The sequence below is a fragment of the Belonocnema kinseyi genome, chromosome 2 (assembly GCF_010883055.1).
Source record: "Belonocnema kinseyi isolate 2016_QV_RU_SX_M_011 chromosome 2, B_treatae_v1, whole genome shotgun sequence".
Classification (NCBI taxonomy): domain Eukaryota; kingdom Metazoa; phylum Arthropoda; class Insecta; order Hymenoptera; family Cynipidae; genus Belonocnema; species Belonocnema kinseyi.
The window spans coordinates 43,547,226-43,563,735 of record NC_046658.1 but is presented as its reverse complement, the minus strand read 5'-3'; the positions used below and the strand labels follow the sequence as shown (position 1 = coordinate 43,563,735).

Genomic DNA, 16,510 nt, shown 5'->3' with positions numbered 1-16,510 from the left:
TATTGATAAATACCAAAATAGTGAGCTTTCTCCGAAGTTTTTTACTCCCTTTTTGAGGTATTTTTATACTTTTACGTTATTATTTTTTAATTGAATTAATTTTTCGATTTTTAAATATCACTATCCTATAATTTTTAATTCTTTTTTAAATTTATGCAATTACTAGTTCTTTACTTTTGGTAACATAAAGGCAAACACGTTCTTTTTTAAAAAAAGCGAAGAAGTAAGAAACTTGAAAAATTTTATCTTTTGTTCTATTTCATAAATAAAAACATTGAACTCTCTATTATTCTTAATTTTTTTTAAACATAAGAACAATTTTTATTTTATTACACACATTTTTCCTTAAATATCAGGTAACCGGATGTAAACTCGATATAAAGCATACCTTTCACTAAAATTCAATACCGAAATTACTAAAAATCTATAGTCACAGTAAAATAGCCAGAATGCAGAAATAAAAGACATACCACTACCACTATTGATGTTTTCTGTGATCTTTACATCTAATTAGCAATATCTTAAGCTTTCAAAACTTAGCTACTGTAACGAAAAAAATCGTAAAAGTCTAACTAGCAAAACGTAAACACATTACCCGCAAGTCTTGCAATCAGCAGATTTCGCTCCCTTTTTATACCTTAAATGGTCATTCATAATAAAATGATGTCTCTTGCATCCATGAGGAAATTCGAGACCCTGATTGGATGCGAGAATTACATAGTTGGGAATCTACATTGGCAGTCAGATTCTCTTGCCGCATGTGGATACGACGCAAGAGTGACATTGTTAGTGTTGGGAATATACTGTAACATTAATATATACTTCCACCAGAGCATCTGTACGTAACTACATGATATAAAATTCACGCTACATCTGACAGGTAGACGCTGGGAATTGATGCCTTCTCTAGAACCGTATTCAAGGAGGAAATTCGCATTCCCGTATTATTTTAATAAACTTTAAATATACTATTTAAAAAATTCTAGTCTAGGCTTGGGGGCAGGGGGAAATGTGACATACCCCCCGCGGATTAACGCCTGCAATTGCTACTAATGAGAGTGTAGTGATTCGCAATTGCTGTAAATAAAAACGTAACTCGTACCCTCTATATTAAATGAATACAAATTTGTATATACTAGAGGGCAGGAGTTGCATTTAAATATGTGTCAAGAGAAAATTAATCAGTATATGAAGCTATATAGGTATAAGAAGTAATTTAAAAGCCATACAAACACAAAAGCTTGTTTGAAAAGATGTGTGGATGTACCCAGGCGGAAATATTATGCATAGTTTACACGTACACAGCAAAAAAAAGTACTTAATTTAAGTCGAAAATTGGGCTTATTTTAAGGTGTCACAAAAAGAAACATAGGCAATCTGAAATTAAGAATGACATCTGAACATTAAATTAAGGGAATTAGATTCCTGAAATTCAGGTCGGGACTATTTGAAATTCAGGGAGGCATGACCTGAAATTCAGGTATGCTCGATCTTCGATTAAGATTATATGTATACTGAAAGCAAGTATAACCTGAAGTTAATACAGTATCCTAACTGAAATTAAGGGTATTATTCTTACTAAAAACCAGGAATTTTTCAAGCCCTACCGACACTTATCAGCTGTTCTTATATAATAGTTATCCGTTTTAGAAAATATAAAATTTGGGTTCAAACTTGTAAGAAAATACAGAAAAAGTAGGACAAATGGAAAAAAACAGTATATTGGGGGCAGATGCGGTCCAAAATCTTTAGGCAATTGCGTTCCGTAATGTATTGAAAGGGCGCTCACGTTGCGAAGTAAAAAGTTTTGTAATAATTTAATTATTTCAATGGGTTTAATAATCCAAATATTGGCTGATAACTGGAACTGATTTTGCTGCAGCACATGTTTAAATCTGTGAAACGACAACTCCTCGAATGATGGAAACATAGTATTATAGTCGACACTGACCAACGCGACATGGAGTATTGGAGTAGGATGCGACTAGAATAAATGGCCACGAGCTGTATAGTAGCGCCAGCGTTCTGTAACGTCACGCAAGGTAGTACGAACCTGAAATTCAGGAAAGGCATATTCCTTTATTTTAGGTGACGAAAGCTTTACAGGTTATTTCCGGTTGCCTTCAACTTACTTTCAGAACTGAATATTGAAATTTAGGAGGATACTTTACTTTATTCCAGTAGAAAAATGCTGATTTTTCATTTAAGAAAAGTTAGTGCTTTATTCAAGATAGTTTGCACACTTAAATTCAGGTACTTCCTTAATTCAAGTCAAATCTGAAATTAAGTCAAATATAACTTTAAATATTTATTTTTACTGTAGTGTGAAGTATTATATATAATATTCATTTGTTCCATACATTTTTTGGCTAGAACCGAGCGTGTTTACATTTTCTTAGAAAGGTACTTGGGTTAATGGTATCATAATTATAATAAACACAAATCACGAGGAGCAGTCTCATTAGGAGCAGCCGATATAAAATCACATAATAGTACTTTCGTTCTTTCAAATTTCATCACCCCCTTATCTCGAGAAGCCTCAAAGTGTATATCATAAAAAGTTGAGTGCTTGCTTCAATATTGGACCCCTTCGTTCATACAACTCCTTCTTTGACAGCATCTTAGCCCAAATATGTAAAGATGCGCATCTATAGGTTATTCTCTCGGTGAGCAGAGTATAGAGTTATAGAATACACACGGTAGTCGCTAGCATAGAGAATAGACATAAGGAGACCAAACTAGTGGAACTGAAAATGAACACTTTTCTGTTGCTAGAAGTGCGCACACACACACATGTGCAAAATCACACTCACGTGTAGTTCAAAACTTCCCGAGCGTGGCGTGTCAACCGCACTTAAGAAAATATGGCCCCCGATGTAAACGCGACTCAAATATAAGTAAATAATGATTGAACAATTAATATTTTGTGAATAAAGGCAAGGATGTTAAAATTAAAAATCGCTGTATATAAGCGAAAGATTCCAATAAGTGTGGTTTTAAATGTATAGTGTACAAGAGTTTCAGAGTGGTGTAAGTTGCATGTTTATTGTTTTTGTTACGAGCGCGACGAATATCTCTTACACGCATAGTGTTGGTAAAAGCAATTTCATATTTCATAAACATACTACCTACCTCTTCCATGGCAAATAATTTTTTATTCCACAAACATTTCACAAAATCCTGTCTGATTATTAATTATTTAATTGTTCAAGCGACCTGTCAAAACAAAACAATGGAGGCGGCCATACATTTTTAGGTGCGGTTAACGCGCCACACTCGGAAAGTTTTGAATTATACGTAAGTGTGATTTTACACATGATTGCGTGCGTACTTCTGGCAACAGAAAAGTGACCGTTTTTTGGTGAAGTCCATGCATTACAGATTAGTCTCCTTATATCTATTCGCCATGGTCGCTGTCTTAAACTGCTTCAGTGGCGATGAGGCCTCAGTTTCGCTCATCCCCACTCTGTCCCCACCTAAGCAGTTTAAACCTGCGACAAGCCTATGGTGTAACGCGGCTGCTCCATGCGTATCCGCAAACTGATTTCGGCTTTTTAATTTTTTAAATTCCTAATTTGAATTTCTACTAGGTGTGAACACGATCTTAATATTAATCGTAACAGTAATAGTTTTAAGTGGATGAAGCAGTGGAAAACTGTCTCCACAGTTCCTCCTCTTTCGTCCTGTATCGTTACGCAAAGGGAACTCTGGTCGAACCGTAACTTTACTTACCGGACATCGTCCGTGGCACATCCGCACATCACACTCGATGTAGAGGGCCGGAGAACCCGTGAACCTGAAGGTTTTCATGTACGCAAAGACCTGCGTCTCAAAAAGTCCGCTTTCAGACCAGGATCCTCGAAACCTGCTGATGAGTTTGTCATCAACCGGGCATCCAAACTGATCAATCAACTGAATTCTCTTGTTCCCACCATTGTGCGCATAGCAGTCATTCACAACGATGTCGAAGCCGTCTGCTAGGTAATTGAACGACAGTATGAATAAAAAATGTATAAAACCCTCAAAATCTTATAAAGAAAGTTTTCCTCCAAATTTAATAACATTACTAGGAATATAATGATAAACTTGTAAGTGTCAGAAATCAGAATAAGCAGAATCGTAAAGGTGCACACTCAGTTCACTGGCTTGAACTTTTTCTGTAAAATTTAACTACTCTTAAGAAATTACATAAGAGGCATCCAGTAAACGTTGGAATGTCTAAATGATGTTCTTGGAAGTGACTTGTGTATAGTAATTTTATTACTAAGAAATGATAAAGATATTTTTATAATGAAGCTAATTTTCTAAAACTTCACTTTTTTGCAAAAATCAGGACATACCGTACTTGCTGCGCATGTAGATGATGAGCGTCAGTGGATCTCCAACTCTAACTGGTCCAGCAACTCTCGTACCTGTCGTTCCATATCCGTACCTAATTTCCATATAGCACTCAGGTGGTTGCAAAGTGAAGACTACTGGATTTCCCGTGGCAACCCTTTTGAAAAAAAAATCATTAGGTTTCTTGAAAAACTATTGTAGATCAACTCAGCTCAGAATTGAGCTAAATGTAGTTCGCAATAAGGAAGAGATTCGTTGTGATCAATTAAGTTACATAAATCAAAGATAATGGACGAGTTCCTCAAGCATTCTTTGGAAGCAACCACAACATATATTCCAAAAGAAAACTTGAAGCCATGAAAAACAGTCGAGAATCAAGCAGAATTGCCTCATTAGTGTTTCACCTCGTAAATTCTACTATTTCAGTATTTGGACTATGATGAGAATAATGAGCATAATGATTTCCCTTCGCGCTACTGCTCATGAAATCATTTAGTTCTCGATGCTCATCATACTATGCACGCGAGTCTATAATCATAGCTTGCATTGGTCGAACTTCGTTATGCACGAAAGTCCATCATAAGTGATGCTCACGAGTAACTTCTGTTTCCAAAGAGGTGGAGATGTAATAACAGACCCGTAACGATTTACTAAATGCCCATTGCTCACCCAGCTTTCATCTTCCAATTAAACCAGATTCCAGGAATTTGACGAAGAAAAGAAGAAATACCCTTCACATTTTTTGATAAAGCCATTATTAAAATACTTTTCAAACAGGGTTTCAGTGCTGAAGTTACATATGGAATCAAATAAAGAAACTAAATGCAGATTAAATTAAAACTTCAATTTCAGTTTAATGTCCAACATTTAACTCTTGTGATAAATAATCTTATTATACATTCTGATCTCCAAAATTCCCTTTCTTCTTATTTTTTTGGATATCGTCTTTCCTTGTATGAACTTTCTTTATGTCAAACTTAAGTTTTGCTAAAATTGTTATAAAAGTATGAAATTTCGTCTCAAGTTTCATTTGGCATTCGAAAACTTTTAGGATTGGTTATCTACATTTTTTTCATTTCTTTAAGTTCTTGTTTAATGTCCCCAAATTTAGTTTGAAGGCATTTTATGTCTGAAAAACTTACGAAAATTATCGTTGCACTGGTCACCTATACGGAAACAAATTTTTTTGTCTTACCGATAATGTGAATGTGGCATACCCTTTTCCCATGAAATTTCGTTCTAATAGTTTGATTTGAAGTATAATGTAAATTATATTAATATTAAAAATTCTGTGATAACTGTTTGAAGTGTTGACATTCAAACTATTCATATTACGCTTTAGTTTACATTAGAAAAAGAGAAACGACATTTGTGATACCAGTGCGCAAAATACGTGATTGCAGCTGACTGTGAACCTTGTAGCATGAGCCGAAGGCGAAGGATGCAATTAATTACATAACTCAGCAATCACCTATAAGTACGTGTATTACATTATAATTTCTGCAGAAACTTTACACAGTATTTCACCATATTCCTAATCCAGTATGATGGTTTTCATACAAATTTTTGTATCATTTTTTTAAAAAAATTTTTAACAATATTTTTATTTTTTTGGCGTGCAAAGTTACTTATCTGTAAGTTTCGCATGCGGACCCATTGTGTCGATTCGCAAAATAAATTCGTTTTAAAGTGCGCATGTTCCAATCTTGTTCTCGCACAGTCCGTTGAATTGAAGCAGTTTGCAAATCATTTAGACTTTAGAGGCATAGAAGTAGTAAATTTTGAGGTGGGTGTTGCAAAAATGTTTTTATCTCAATCATTTCATAGGAAAAAAATATTCAACACGTACATTGACGGAAGATCACAAAAAAATTGTGACGAGAGTTTCTCGAGTTACGGGCTAGGGTTAGTCCCACGTGCGTTTCCCCTTCGAGGCTTCTTTGCCTCTCTACTCAAAACATTTCTTTTCTTACTTCTAGCAAAGTTTCGACCAAAATATTAAAAAAAGAACCTATTTCTGATTTTTTGTATTTGTATGCGTTACTTAGTCCGAGCTCTTGGACTTTCCTTCACCAACTTTAACCTAAATGAAATCAACAATAATTTATAATAATAAAATTATTCAAAACTGCACGTATAGCCGTATGAATACCAATTTCGAAATCGACATATATTATTTTTTTCTCGTGCATACAAGTAATATCGTCAGTAGTCAAATTTTGTACATGATGAACTTTTAGTTCTTCATGCACAAGTTCAAATGACATTTCAAAAAGATTGTCTAATGATTTTTTTCATGGCATTGCTAATTTTTTTTTTGTTTAGTACTTTATCGGTGCCCACTTCGTTATTATATTCAAAATTACTATCAATTATTTCATTTGTTGAGTTTAATTTAATGAAAGCTTTACACGTTTTTTTACAACAAGGATTCGTTCAGTGTAGTCTTTATTTATTTTATGCAGCCGGGATTTATACCCATTGAAAATGATAAAATATTTACCTTTCTTGCATGTCATTAGCTCTACCTTTACAAAAGCAGCAAGTGAAACCCTCAAAATAAAAAGCATACACAACCTACTGAGATAATACCCTACTTTTGGTATACCTACACGAATGACTCTCTCATTGTTGTCAAATTAAGCGAGGGGCTGGTCACTGAGAAATCTCGCATTGCTGCGCTCGAAATCTTAGGAGAACTCTTTGAGAAACTCTTAGTAATCTTGGAAATCTTTCGTCAAGTGTGGAGCATTCACACCACGAAACATTCAAACGTTGGTGATGCATACGCTGAGAATTCGATTGAGACTGCCACATTCATAGTTTTAAGATTTCCATATTTCTCAGTGAGTAGCCCCTCGAGACTGAGACCTGTTGCAATAACTGAAATTATAAAGACATGGCTCAATTATATTATAATTAGCTGAATGAATTTCGTTATATAATTAGAAAAAAATGAAAATAGTTACTGAAAATCTGTTAATATTTGCACTAATAAAGGCTGGAATAAAGGGAAAAAGTTTGGAAATCCTAGAACACTGCTCGGCAAAATTTTTTCTCACTTTTCAGGTCTGGTAAGGCTCGACCGTCCCGACTTAATTTTTTTACTACTTTTCGCTCTATTCATGGACCTCAGTGTGAGTGAGCTTACTCCAGTAGGGGTCTTTTTCCACATGCATGTCAAAGTGAGGAAATTTAAAAACTTTTAATTTTTCAACTAGCGATTTTAAAATAGCATAATCAGCATCTACCAATTTTTCTGATTCCAATAATATATTACTTGCCTCGAGAAGTTGAAAATTTGGAAGAGGTTTAATATCAAGAAACTTCAGCTTAATATTCAATTTAATACTAAATACTTCTAACATTTTTAACCTTTGTAGATAAATCGCATGTCTTTGGAATCGGAAAAATACGTAAATTCCAATTATATTACTTTTAAATCACTGATTGTAAATTTACGAATTTTTTAATCTCAAATTTTTCCCCCATTTTCTACCAAAGGACCCCTGAGAAAAGGGATGGTCTGGCCAAGCTCGTAGTTACCTACCCTGAAAGTAGATCAGAGCGTGTCGACCACTGGTCTAAAAGCGCCTTGGTGTACCACGCGGTGAAGACTTGTTTAGCAAGGAACTGTTCATCTCCGAAAGTCTTGGTGGTTTTTGGTGGTTCGGAACACAACTTAAACTGCAGGTCCCCCTACCCAATAAGTGCAGTGAGATGTGTAAAAGGAATAGGGGAGAAAGGTAAAAAGGAAACGTAATCCTTAGGCCACACATTAAAATCTTTAACTTCTTTGAAAGAGAAGATATGAAGAAAAGAAAGGAGGAGGTTTTGAGGTCAACTTCTATTCTTCGCCCTTTCTTTAATTAAATTTTTTAAATTTTGCATTTATGTATTTAAATGTGTGCTTGTCCAAATTGGCTTGTCAGTAATATATATGGAATCAATGAAATGAAATTAAACAATTAAATATGGGTAAGAAGAAAATAAAGTAAAGACATTAAACTAGTAGAGGTAACTTACTCGACATCAAGAAATGGGAAAGTGACAGTTTTCCAAAAGTCGTAACCATATTCACACGTGACCTTGAAATGTTCATCGAACTCCTCCTCGATGAGAGGATTGTACTGTACTGTAACGGTGTTCCACATTAAATTTTTCTGAAAATAAATAAAGCTAATTAAAGTCCCGAACGATTTTAACAATCTCGTCAAGTTTTGTGTTCCTTCTGAATTATATAGCGCGGAAGTGATTACACCTTCACCTACCGTGGGATTTTTCCTACTGTCCTGATGATGAGTGTTCTCACCGAGAGTGCCGCATCGATTGAGTTGAATGTAGAATTCATAGTAATCTCGACCCGTCCCGTTAACGTACATGCAGTCTGGATCATAGGAGTAACCTGCAATTAGGAACAATGGTCTTTCACGCCGTTGTCTCAAGATCGATATCTTCTTCGAGTGATCATTCTGCCTTGTGCTCTAGAATTCCAAATTACCCTCCTTCCACATATTAATCGTATCTAAATTTTACTATAGTATTATATGTTACTATAGTAGAAAATAAGGAACCTGAGCAGTTGATTCTTTATTATTTTTTACTTTATTTTTCCTTCATCTCTCATTCTGTTGACGTTATGGAAACTTTATACACGTGCATCCCAAAACTATTAAAGTTTAAGGTATTGAACCATAGAGGCCCCATATGAAAATTTTTGAATTAAAAATCTTAAATAAAATTTTACCTGTATTTACAAAACTATTTTGATTAATTATTCAATACGATAGATAAAGAAAAGTTTAACAGAAGTTACAAGAAGAACGAAAATTTCCACATCCAAACCGCAAACACGCTAGGATCTAACCCACATATCTTCCTTATACAGAAATGATACATAATAATTTTCTTTGATCTCAGACATTAAATCATTTCTGTAATTAAACGCAAATAATTTTCAACAATATTTTGGATATGAGCCTATCCGGGAAGTATCCGTACTTGTGGTGTACCAGGAGTGTGATTTAATTCTAGCGAATGTCGATGGTATCCTCCTCGAAGTACTACCCTTTGGGAGGCACAACCTGCTTCCAGTGATCCTTCCACTTTCGGAAGCACTCCTTAAAGTATGAGTCTCCAAAGACCATTATTGGCCATTGCAGGCCAATAAGTCTGATCTTCTCAGTTTTTACGCAACTGTCAAGGTGGATTCTTAATTTCTTTACCTGAGTTGAAGTGCTTCAAGGAGTTGCTTTTTGCACAGCACAAAAAAGGGAAACTCGAGGTTTAAGTTTATTAACTAAACTCTTCCAACTAATATTTTCTTTACGTTTTATTCATACATTAAGAACGCTCGAACTCGTTTCACATTTCAAGGTATTTTGGTCGTTTCGGGCGAGCTACAGGAAAGGTCTTTTTCCACTGCAGTACGACCACTTTTAAATAGCCTAAGCCACTATTCTATTTGAATCTCACTCATATACTCATCACCATACACTTCCCGAATTAGAATGCTGGTTTTCGAACATAAATGGCTAAGTTTTTGGCAAAACTTAATGCACACTCTTAGTTCGGTATGTTTCTTCATCCTTAAATACCTCGCGTACATGGTTAGATATTTGAGCAATTGCGTATATTAGTTGACTAAAGATTCGCATGTCCAAGTCACTTGGTAAGGGACCTCACCGAGGTGGGCATAAATGGTACATACTATGTGGCCTCTTTGGTCCAATATCTTTTTCTTTATTTGCTCAAAAATTCGCGCTACATGTTTTGATTGTGGAACAGCGCCCTACTCAGGCACAGATGCTATTGCCTCTGCAGATTAAATAAAAAATTTAAATTTTTTTATCAAATGTACAAAGACACATTTATTTTCGAACTTAAAATGCTTTCATCTAGAAATCAACATACTGATCGAACAACTAGTGTAAGCTAAAAATTGATTTTTCCAAAAAAACTTTCTTTGCTACGCTTTCCCAATTCAAATTAACACAGCAGAATAATTTAAAAAATTAAAAACAAAAAGCTCCTGCCATGTTAATCCCATGGATAACTTCAAATGTATGGGGCGATTTGTACGTATTAATTTATTTGACACATATGTGTCAGAAGAGACAGACCGGGATATACGAGGGATATTCAGGCATCATGGTCACACACACACACACACACGTTCGGGGGCTCTCGTGGTGGGGGAAGTTCCCTTACGTCAGCCAAAAAGTTTCGCGATCCTTCCACCGCGCCACATGGCGCATTGGTCCAGTAGTAAGAGGTATGAAAATGTTAACACTGTTAACACGTTTTCAATCCTTGAAGTTGGAGTGACACTGACACAACTAGAATCTTGATTTAGAAATATTTTTACGAAGTATTCAATTAGCAACTTTGCTTATCAGTAAGTTCTTTTTATCGAGATTATATACTTTCGTTAAATTTCTGGCATTATAATTTAAACATTCTCACATCCAAATTTCAAATCAAATTGTCACTACTCTATTATTACAGCCCCTAATGGCAATTTTTTGAATTAACCGGAAGCTTGAATTAGGGTTAGAATTCTAGAGTTAGTCCTAGAGTTCTAAAATTCCTGGACATTTAAAATCCAGTAAAGTTCCCGTGACTGTGACCGTAATTTTAAGACAACATGCGAATTTACAAAGAATTTAAGATAATTTTACCTTTACCAATATTTTCTTTATCTTTAAACCTTATAATATTATAAATTTATTTCCAAAAACTATGAATTGCAATAATGAAAGTTTTATAAAAATAAAACTACGAAAAAAGTTAAGTCTTATTGAAATTCAATATCAAAATTTCTTTATAGCCGACTTATTAAATTAAAACATAAAAATTAAGTAATGCAGAAATGTTAGATAAGTATTACTAGCTCTTTAAATATATGTGTATGAATTAATTATTATATTTGTATTTTACTGGTACGGAATATTAAGTAATGGCGTTTAAGTATTTAAGTATATATATATATATATATATTCAATACGCTACTATTACATTTTAAGGTTTCAAACAAATCGGGCTTATTGTTTTTTTTTCAGCAGTTTATTTTATAACAAGTTAAAAAAGTCTTATGTTCTAATCTAAAGATTTCGAAACTTTTACGAACATGTTACTTTTTAACTTGAAGCTTTACAACTGGATCATACAAAGAAATAATTACCCCATATGTACATTAATTGTCCGAAGAACAATTTTTTTAGAGATTGAAACTGTAGTCTTAACACGTGGAACAGTCTTATGTTTATAAGAAATCTTTAAAATTCTAATGTCTAATCTGACACTTTTAAGAATATTATCACGGTTTAAGTTCCACGACTCAAGCATTTTTAAATTCTCATAAATTCCCGAAGAGCACATTCATCAAAGAAATTCTCGGTCATATTTCCATGCTCCTGGACATATTCTCGGTCACATTAACTCCTTAGAACTGTACTTCCCCCTCCATAAGAGTCCCGGGACTTGTGTATACGACCGTGGCAGGCATGAAGAAAAGGGAATTGAAAGAATCAGGCTAAATAGGAAATGGAGAAAGATAAAGATAGAACCCAATATACCTTGCTAGATAAAATTTCCTTGTCCGTTTCTATCTTAGTGATAAAAAATGATTAATAGTGATCGGATTTCTTTCCTTTTAGTTCCAGCAGGGAAGAATTAGTCCCACAAATTACTGAGTGTGGATCATTTGTCAAGAGAAGAATTGATCTATTTTAAACTAAACCATTAATATGTATTTTTCAGGGAAAAGGCTTCTAGTGTATCTCAATTAAAACTTTGAAAAAACCTAAAACTAAATAACAGAATAGTAAAAATAGGAAGAATTTAGTCTTTGAAATAGACAACATGAGCCTGCTCGGCGATTGTTGCCTCTACGTACATGTATATTCTGTCGTTAGAAAATCTGTTTTTATAAAAAAATTGTAAAATGTTTCAAGAATTATGATTTATATAATATAACACAGGTGAGACAAGTTAGATTTATTAGTAAAGAGGTTAGTTGAATTTATATTGTAGCTTTCATAACACATTTTTAAAAGAAAATATATGCACTATACATTTATTAAGAATTAAAAAAGCAATACAAATTTCATAACGATAAAACCTTTTCTTTTCATTAATTGCAGTCTTTTTTCTTTCTGTTAATTGCTTCCAGTACTAGAGTATCTAGAAATATGTGCTTTTTTAAGATATTTTGGGCTAATTCTTCTCATGCAATATGGTTTTCCTACATTTTTGCTCTGATTGAACACTCGATCGAACATATAACAAGTAACTTGTTAGAACCATAAATAATTTTTTATCTCTCTATTTCACTTTTTAATTGCGCGTTTTGATATGTAAGAATCTGAGGCCGTGATATAGGGGTTTTTTCATTTTTGATAAAAATGTTAAAATCTTTGCACAATCATTTTTGTTTAACCTGAGAAATGCTTTGAACGATTTTCAAATCTTTGTAAAATTTTTGAAATCTGCGTAAAATATATGTGAATTCTTTTTAGTATAAGATAACTTTTATTGAAGATAGTTACACATAAATCAGTCTTGGATGGTATTTACGATGCCTGTACTGAACATTTTTAGTCATTTTCATCAATTTCTGCGTTTCGTTTTTCATTTTGATGTACTCAACTATTGTTACTGAATTTAAAAAGTAATTTGTAAATACATATAATATGTATTTCTATAAAAATTTGTACAGAAATTCCAAATATGATTAGACATTCTTAACACCCAAAAGATTTCACACCAGTAGCAAGTGGAAGCATAGGTGTTAATGCGCGTTTTGTCATGCTCGATAATAGGTTACCACGCGCTTCGCGCTCGGATATTTATTCTTTGCATTTGGAATGCTTGAAAAAAACTTTATCAAAAAGATCTCTTTTAGATGGCAATATTTATATGCGTCTTCATATTCTGAATTGTCTACTTAATTAAGTATAGTCAAAGATTAAGTTTCTCAAAGCTCGAGTATGCTTTGAGGTACACATTCTCATCGTGACACTCGCGCTGCGCGCTCGATTTCCGACAGACATTTTTAAACAGGTTTTGTTGGATTTTGTTCTTGTAACTTTCGTCGTTTTTCCACACATTTTTTTTTATTTTATTTTTTTTCAACGTTATTTTTCACGAATAAAACAAAAAGTAGGCGTCCTATCAAGAGATGATTCTTAACGATACTGTAGATCTTTTTTGGAATAATCATTTTGGTTCATTCATATTTTTTCGTATCCTGCATAGTTTGTCCACTAAATGGAATTTTTTATTTTCCATTATTTTTTGTGCAATCAAAATTTGAATTTTCGATTTTTCAAGAAAATCCAAAAATTTGTTATGATAATCTTTTAGAGCTTTCAGAAATAAATGTTTTTCTTCTCTTAACTTTTTTTCATATCGTGCGTTTTTCGGCTTCAAATGTTGATTTTCGGTTGATTAAAAAAATGTTGAAAACGCTATTACGCTGAGAATTTTTCTTTTACCGAAAAAAGTCATTAGGAGAAATTGTTTGTTCTTTTTAATACTATAATTATCCGTACATAGAATTTTCAAATTCAGAAAAAAGTGGTCTCAAAAATTTTCAAAATGCGTTCACTTTTTGAATTTTTATGAAAAATGGCTGGTTCACGAACTCGTACTTTATTTTAGGACCTAAAAAAAGTGTGCTAAAGATGAATGTGATTCGATCATTTTTTCGAGAGTTATCGTGTTATCGGTTATCGGTCTCGAAACGTGGAGATCCGTTGAAAAAGTGTGATGTCAAATTTCCGACAATTCTAATACTTTCTCAATCATAAATGATGAGAATGTAAAAATAATGTCATGGTATTTTATTGAAATTCATTTCCGAATAAAACAATTCAATATAAAAGAATTAGACGCACGCAGGGTATGTGTACGAGGTTCTGGTAAAGTCAAAAACTCTCTCCAGCAATAAAAATGACGAAAGTAATTCTTGTTTCTTACATAGAAGCTTGCAAAATTTGAGTTTGAATACGAACATATATTTAAACGTCAGTTACCGTTCGAAAGCGGTAAAAATGGATATTATCTTCGCAGCGATCAAAAGGAACTATGGAACTGAAATCACGGTTATTTACAAATCAAACTTCCGCGAGAGCCCCTATCAAGAATCATACTATGTATCATTCATTGCTGAAAATATTATAGACCTTCAAGGTAACAGTTATGTACTTTGGATTAAATTAATAATTAATAGGTAAATCTGTAGGAATAAATCAAATACAATTCATGCCCGACGAAGGAAGTGAAATGTAAGAGCGAACGACCTCTTGTGAACATCCATATAATTTGAGATGATTACTGGAATGGGATTTCTTCGAAGGACTCATTGCTCCTAGGTAACCCGACATAGGAAGATGCAGCGTTAGATATTTACGGACCACCTGAGAATCCATGTCTGCTTTTCTCCAGTGCTTTACACCGACCGGGAACACGCAGAATCAGAATAACGGCGATATTCCAGACCACGGACTGCCGCGACGAAAAAAGCAAACTCTCGACTAATCGTCCTGACGATCGATTTACGATCATTACTTTTCCTTTATTAGCGCGGCATATCCGAGATAGCTTTCTACGAGTATGGGCGGTTACCGATCCCTCCTGCCTAAGTAGCGTGAAAATACGGCGAACCCTTCCATAGCCCTTCCTTCTATAGCCCTTCCGAGAATCGACTCCGCGCCGCAGGTAGGTGTGACAGGAGCTGCGCAGGGTCTGCGGTTATCACTCAGGCGAGCACTCAGACGTGAACAAATAAAAGCGAAGCGGACTATGATGAGTTAGTTCCCACGCAATGTCAGCCCCAAAATCGACGCTATTGAAGAGTTTCACTGTAATACATTTACATGGCGATCTTTTAAATTAAAAGTCGCTGCTTAGGGACAGATGGCTAGATGATGCATCTTTTCATGGTACATTATGCATACGTTAAGAGTCAAAATGACTCCGGGAGGCTTTACCTGCAGAGTAAAGAAGACCGGCGAATGAGCCATTGAAGCCAATCCGAATTTTCATGTAGTCGTCTTGACACTCCGCCTCGATATCTAAAAGAAAAAGTCATTTTTAGTTTTTATATTTTCAGTTTTATACATACAGTTAAGAATAATAAAATTTCATTTCACTGTAGAAAGTTGCATAAGAATTCAGAGTTTATGCGAATAATGTGTGCTTTCGCATCAAAATCAAATCAAAATCAAACAGAAGTGAGTGCATTTCACGTTTGAAGAAAAATTATAACATGTGCGCCCATTGTACCCGTCAACTTTAGATACCTTTTTTTTCTTAAAAAACTATTCTTCGAAGTTCGAACTGTATTTTATCATACAAAATGAATTTCGGTGAAATAATTGACTCGAAACAAATTGTGAAGTCAATCGCAAAATGTTGTCAAACCCGGTTCTGCAGAAGTCATGTCCCCAGTCATTCTTTTGACATTGTTATGGCTAAATATTTCCATTATTGTTACATTCCATTGTTTTAAATAGCATGCAATTGATTTTTTCGGTATATTTCGGTGTTTTCAGAAAATATTTGCAATTAGGACTTAGACAATTACATTCGAAATAAAATGGAGCAAGTGATAAAAATGATGAAAGAAGAGAATAATTTTGTATTTAATTCGATGTGCCAACTTGTTAAAGACTTGTACAATAATGAAATGATCTCTAATTTGTAATTTCTATTGGTTTTACTTCCTATTATTACAATTTCAGTGGGTTTTTTTAAAGACTGCACAACCGGGGACAGACTTTTGTTTAACCAAAAAAGCTATCTTCCAAAAATTGTCCATAATTTTTCTGTTTACAATGGTATCAATATTCTTTCTACGGCGAAAGTTAGATATTTACATTAGGTATACAATGATATCTCAACCATCAAATTGGATGATCCGATCAAAACTTATAGACAAAAACAGAACCTGCTGCACAACCGGGGACACTCCCCTATATGAAATAAGCGAAATAATTGTACGTTTATATGCAATAACGCTCACTTGAATTTTCAGAAATCACTTGTTTTTTATTCGCTCATGATTTAGTTACAGTCTGTCAAGTTAAAGCGTGGGTGGCTTTACTCGCAGTCGGTAAGGTGTATCGACATGATTTTGGTGTCCAAATATTAAGAAGAGCTCCCTCTT

At 34.1% G+C, this 16,510-nt stretch overlaps 1 protein-coding gene across 4 annotated transcripts in view; it reads right to left on the bottom strand.

Moving 5' to 3' along the window:
- Positions 1–16,510, bottom strand: part of LOC117167687 — a 179,145-nt gene that overhangs the window by 12,394 nt on the left and 150,241 nt on the right. For 3 of the 4 annotated variants that reach the window (XM_033352809.1, XM_033352810.1, XM_033352807.1), the window contains 5 exons: positions 15,333–15,416; positions 8,610–8,743; positions 8,365–8,501; positions 4,341–4,495; positions 3,733–3,977 (listed from right to left, as the gene is read on the bottom strand). In XM_033352809.1, the coding sequence (XP_033208700.1) occupies positions 3,733–3,977; positions 4,341–4,495; positions 8,365–8,501; positions 8,610–8,743; positions 15,333–15,416 (755 nt within the window). The remainder of the gene's footprint in view (positions 1–3,732; positions 3,978–4,340; positions 4,496–8,364; positions 8,502–8,609; positions 8,744–15,332; positions 15,417–16,510) is intronic. The other variant, XM_033352808.1, reaches the window with a different exon arrangement.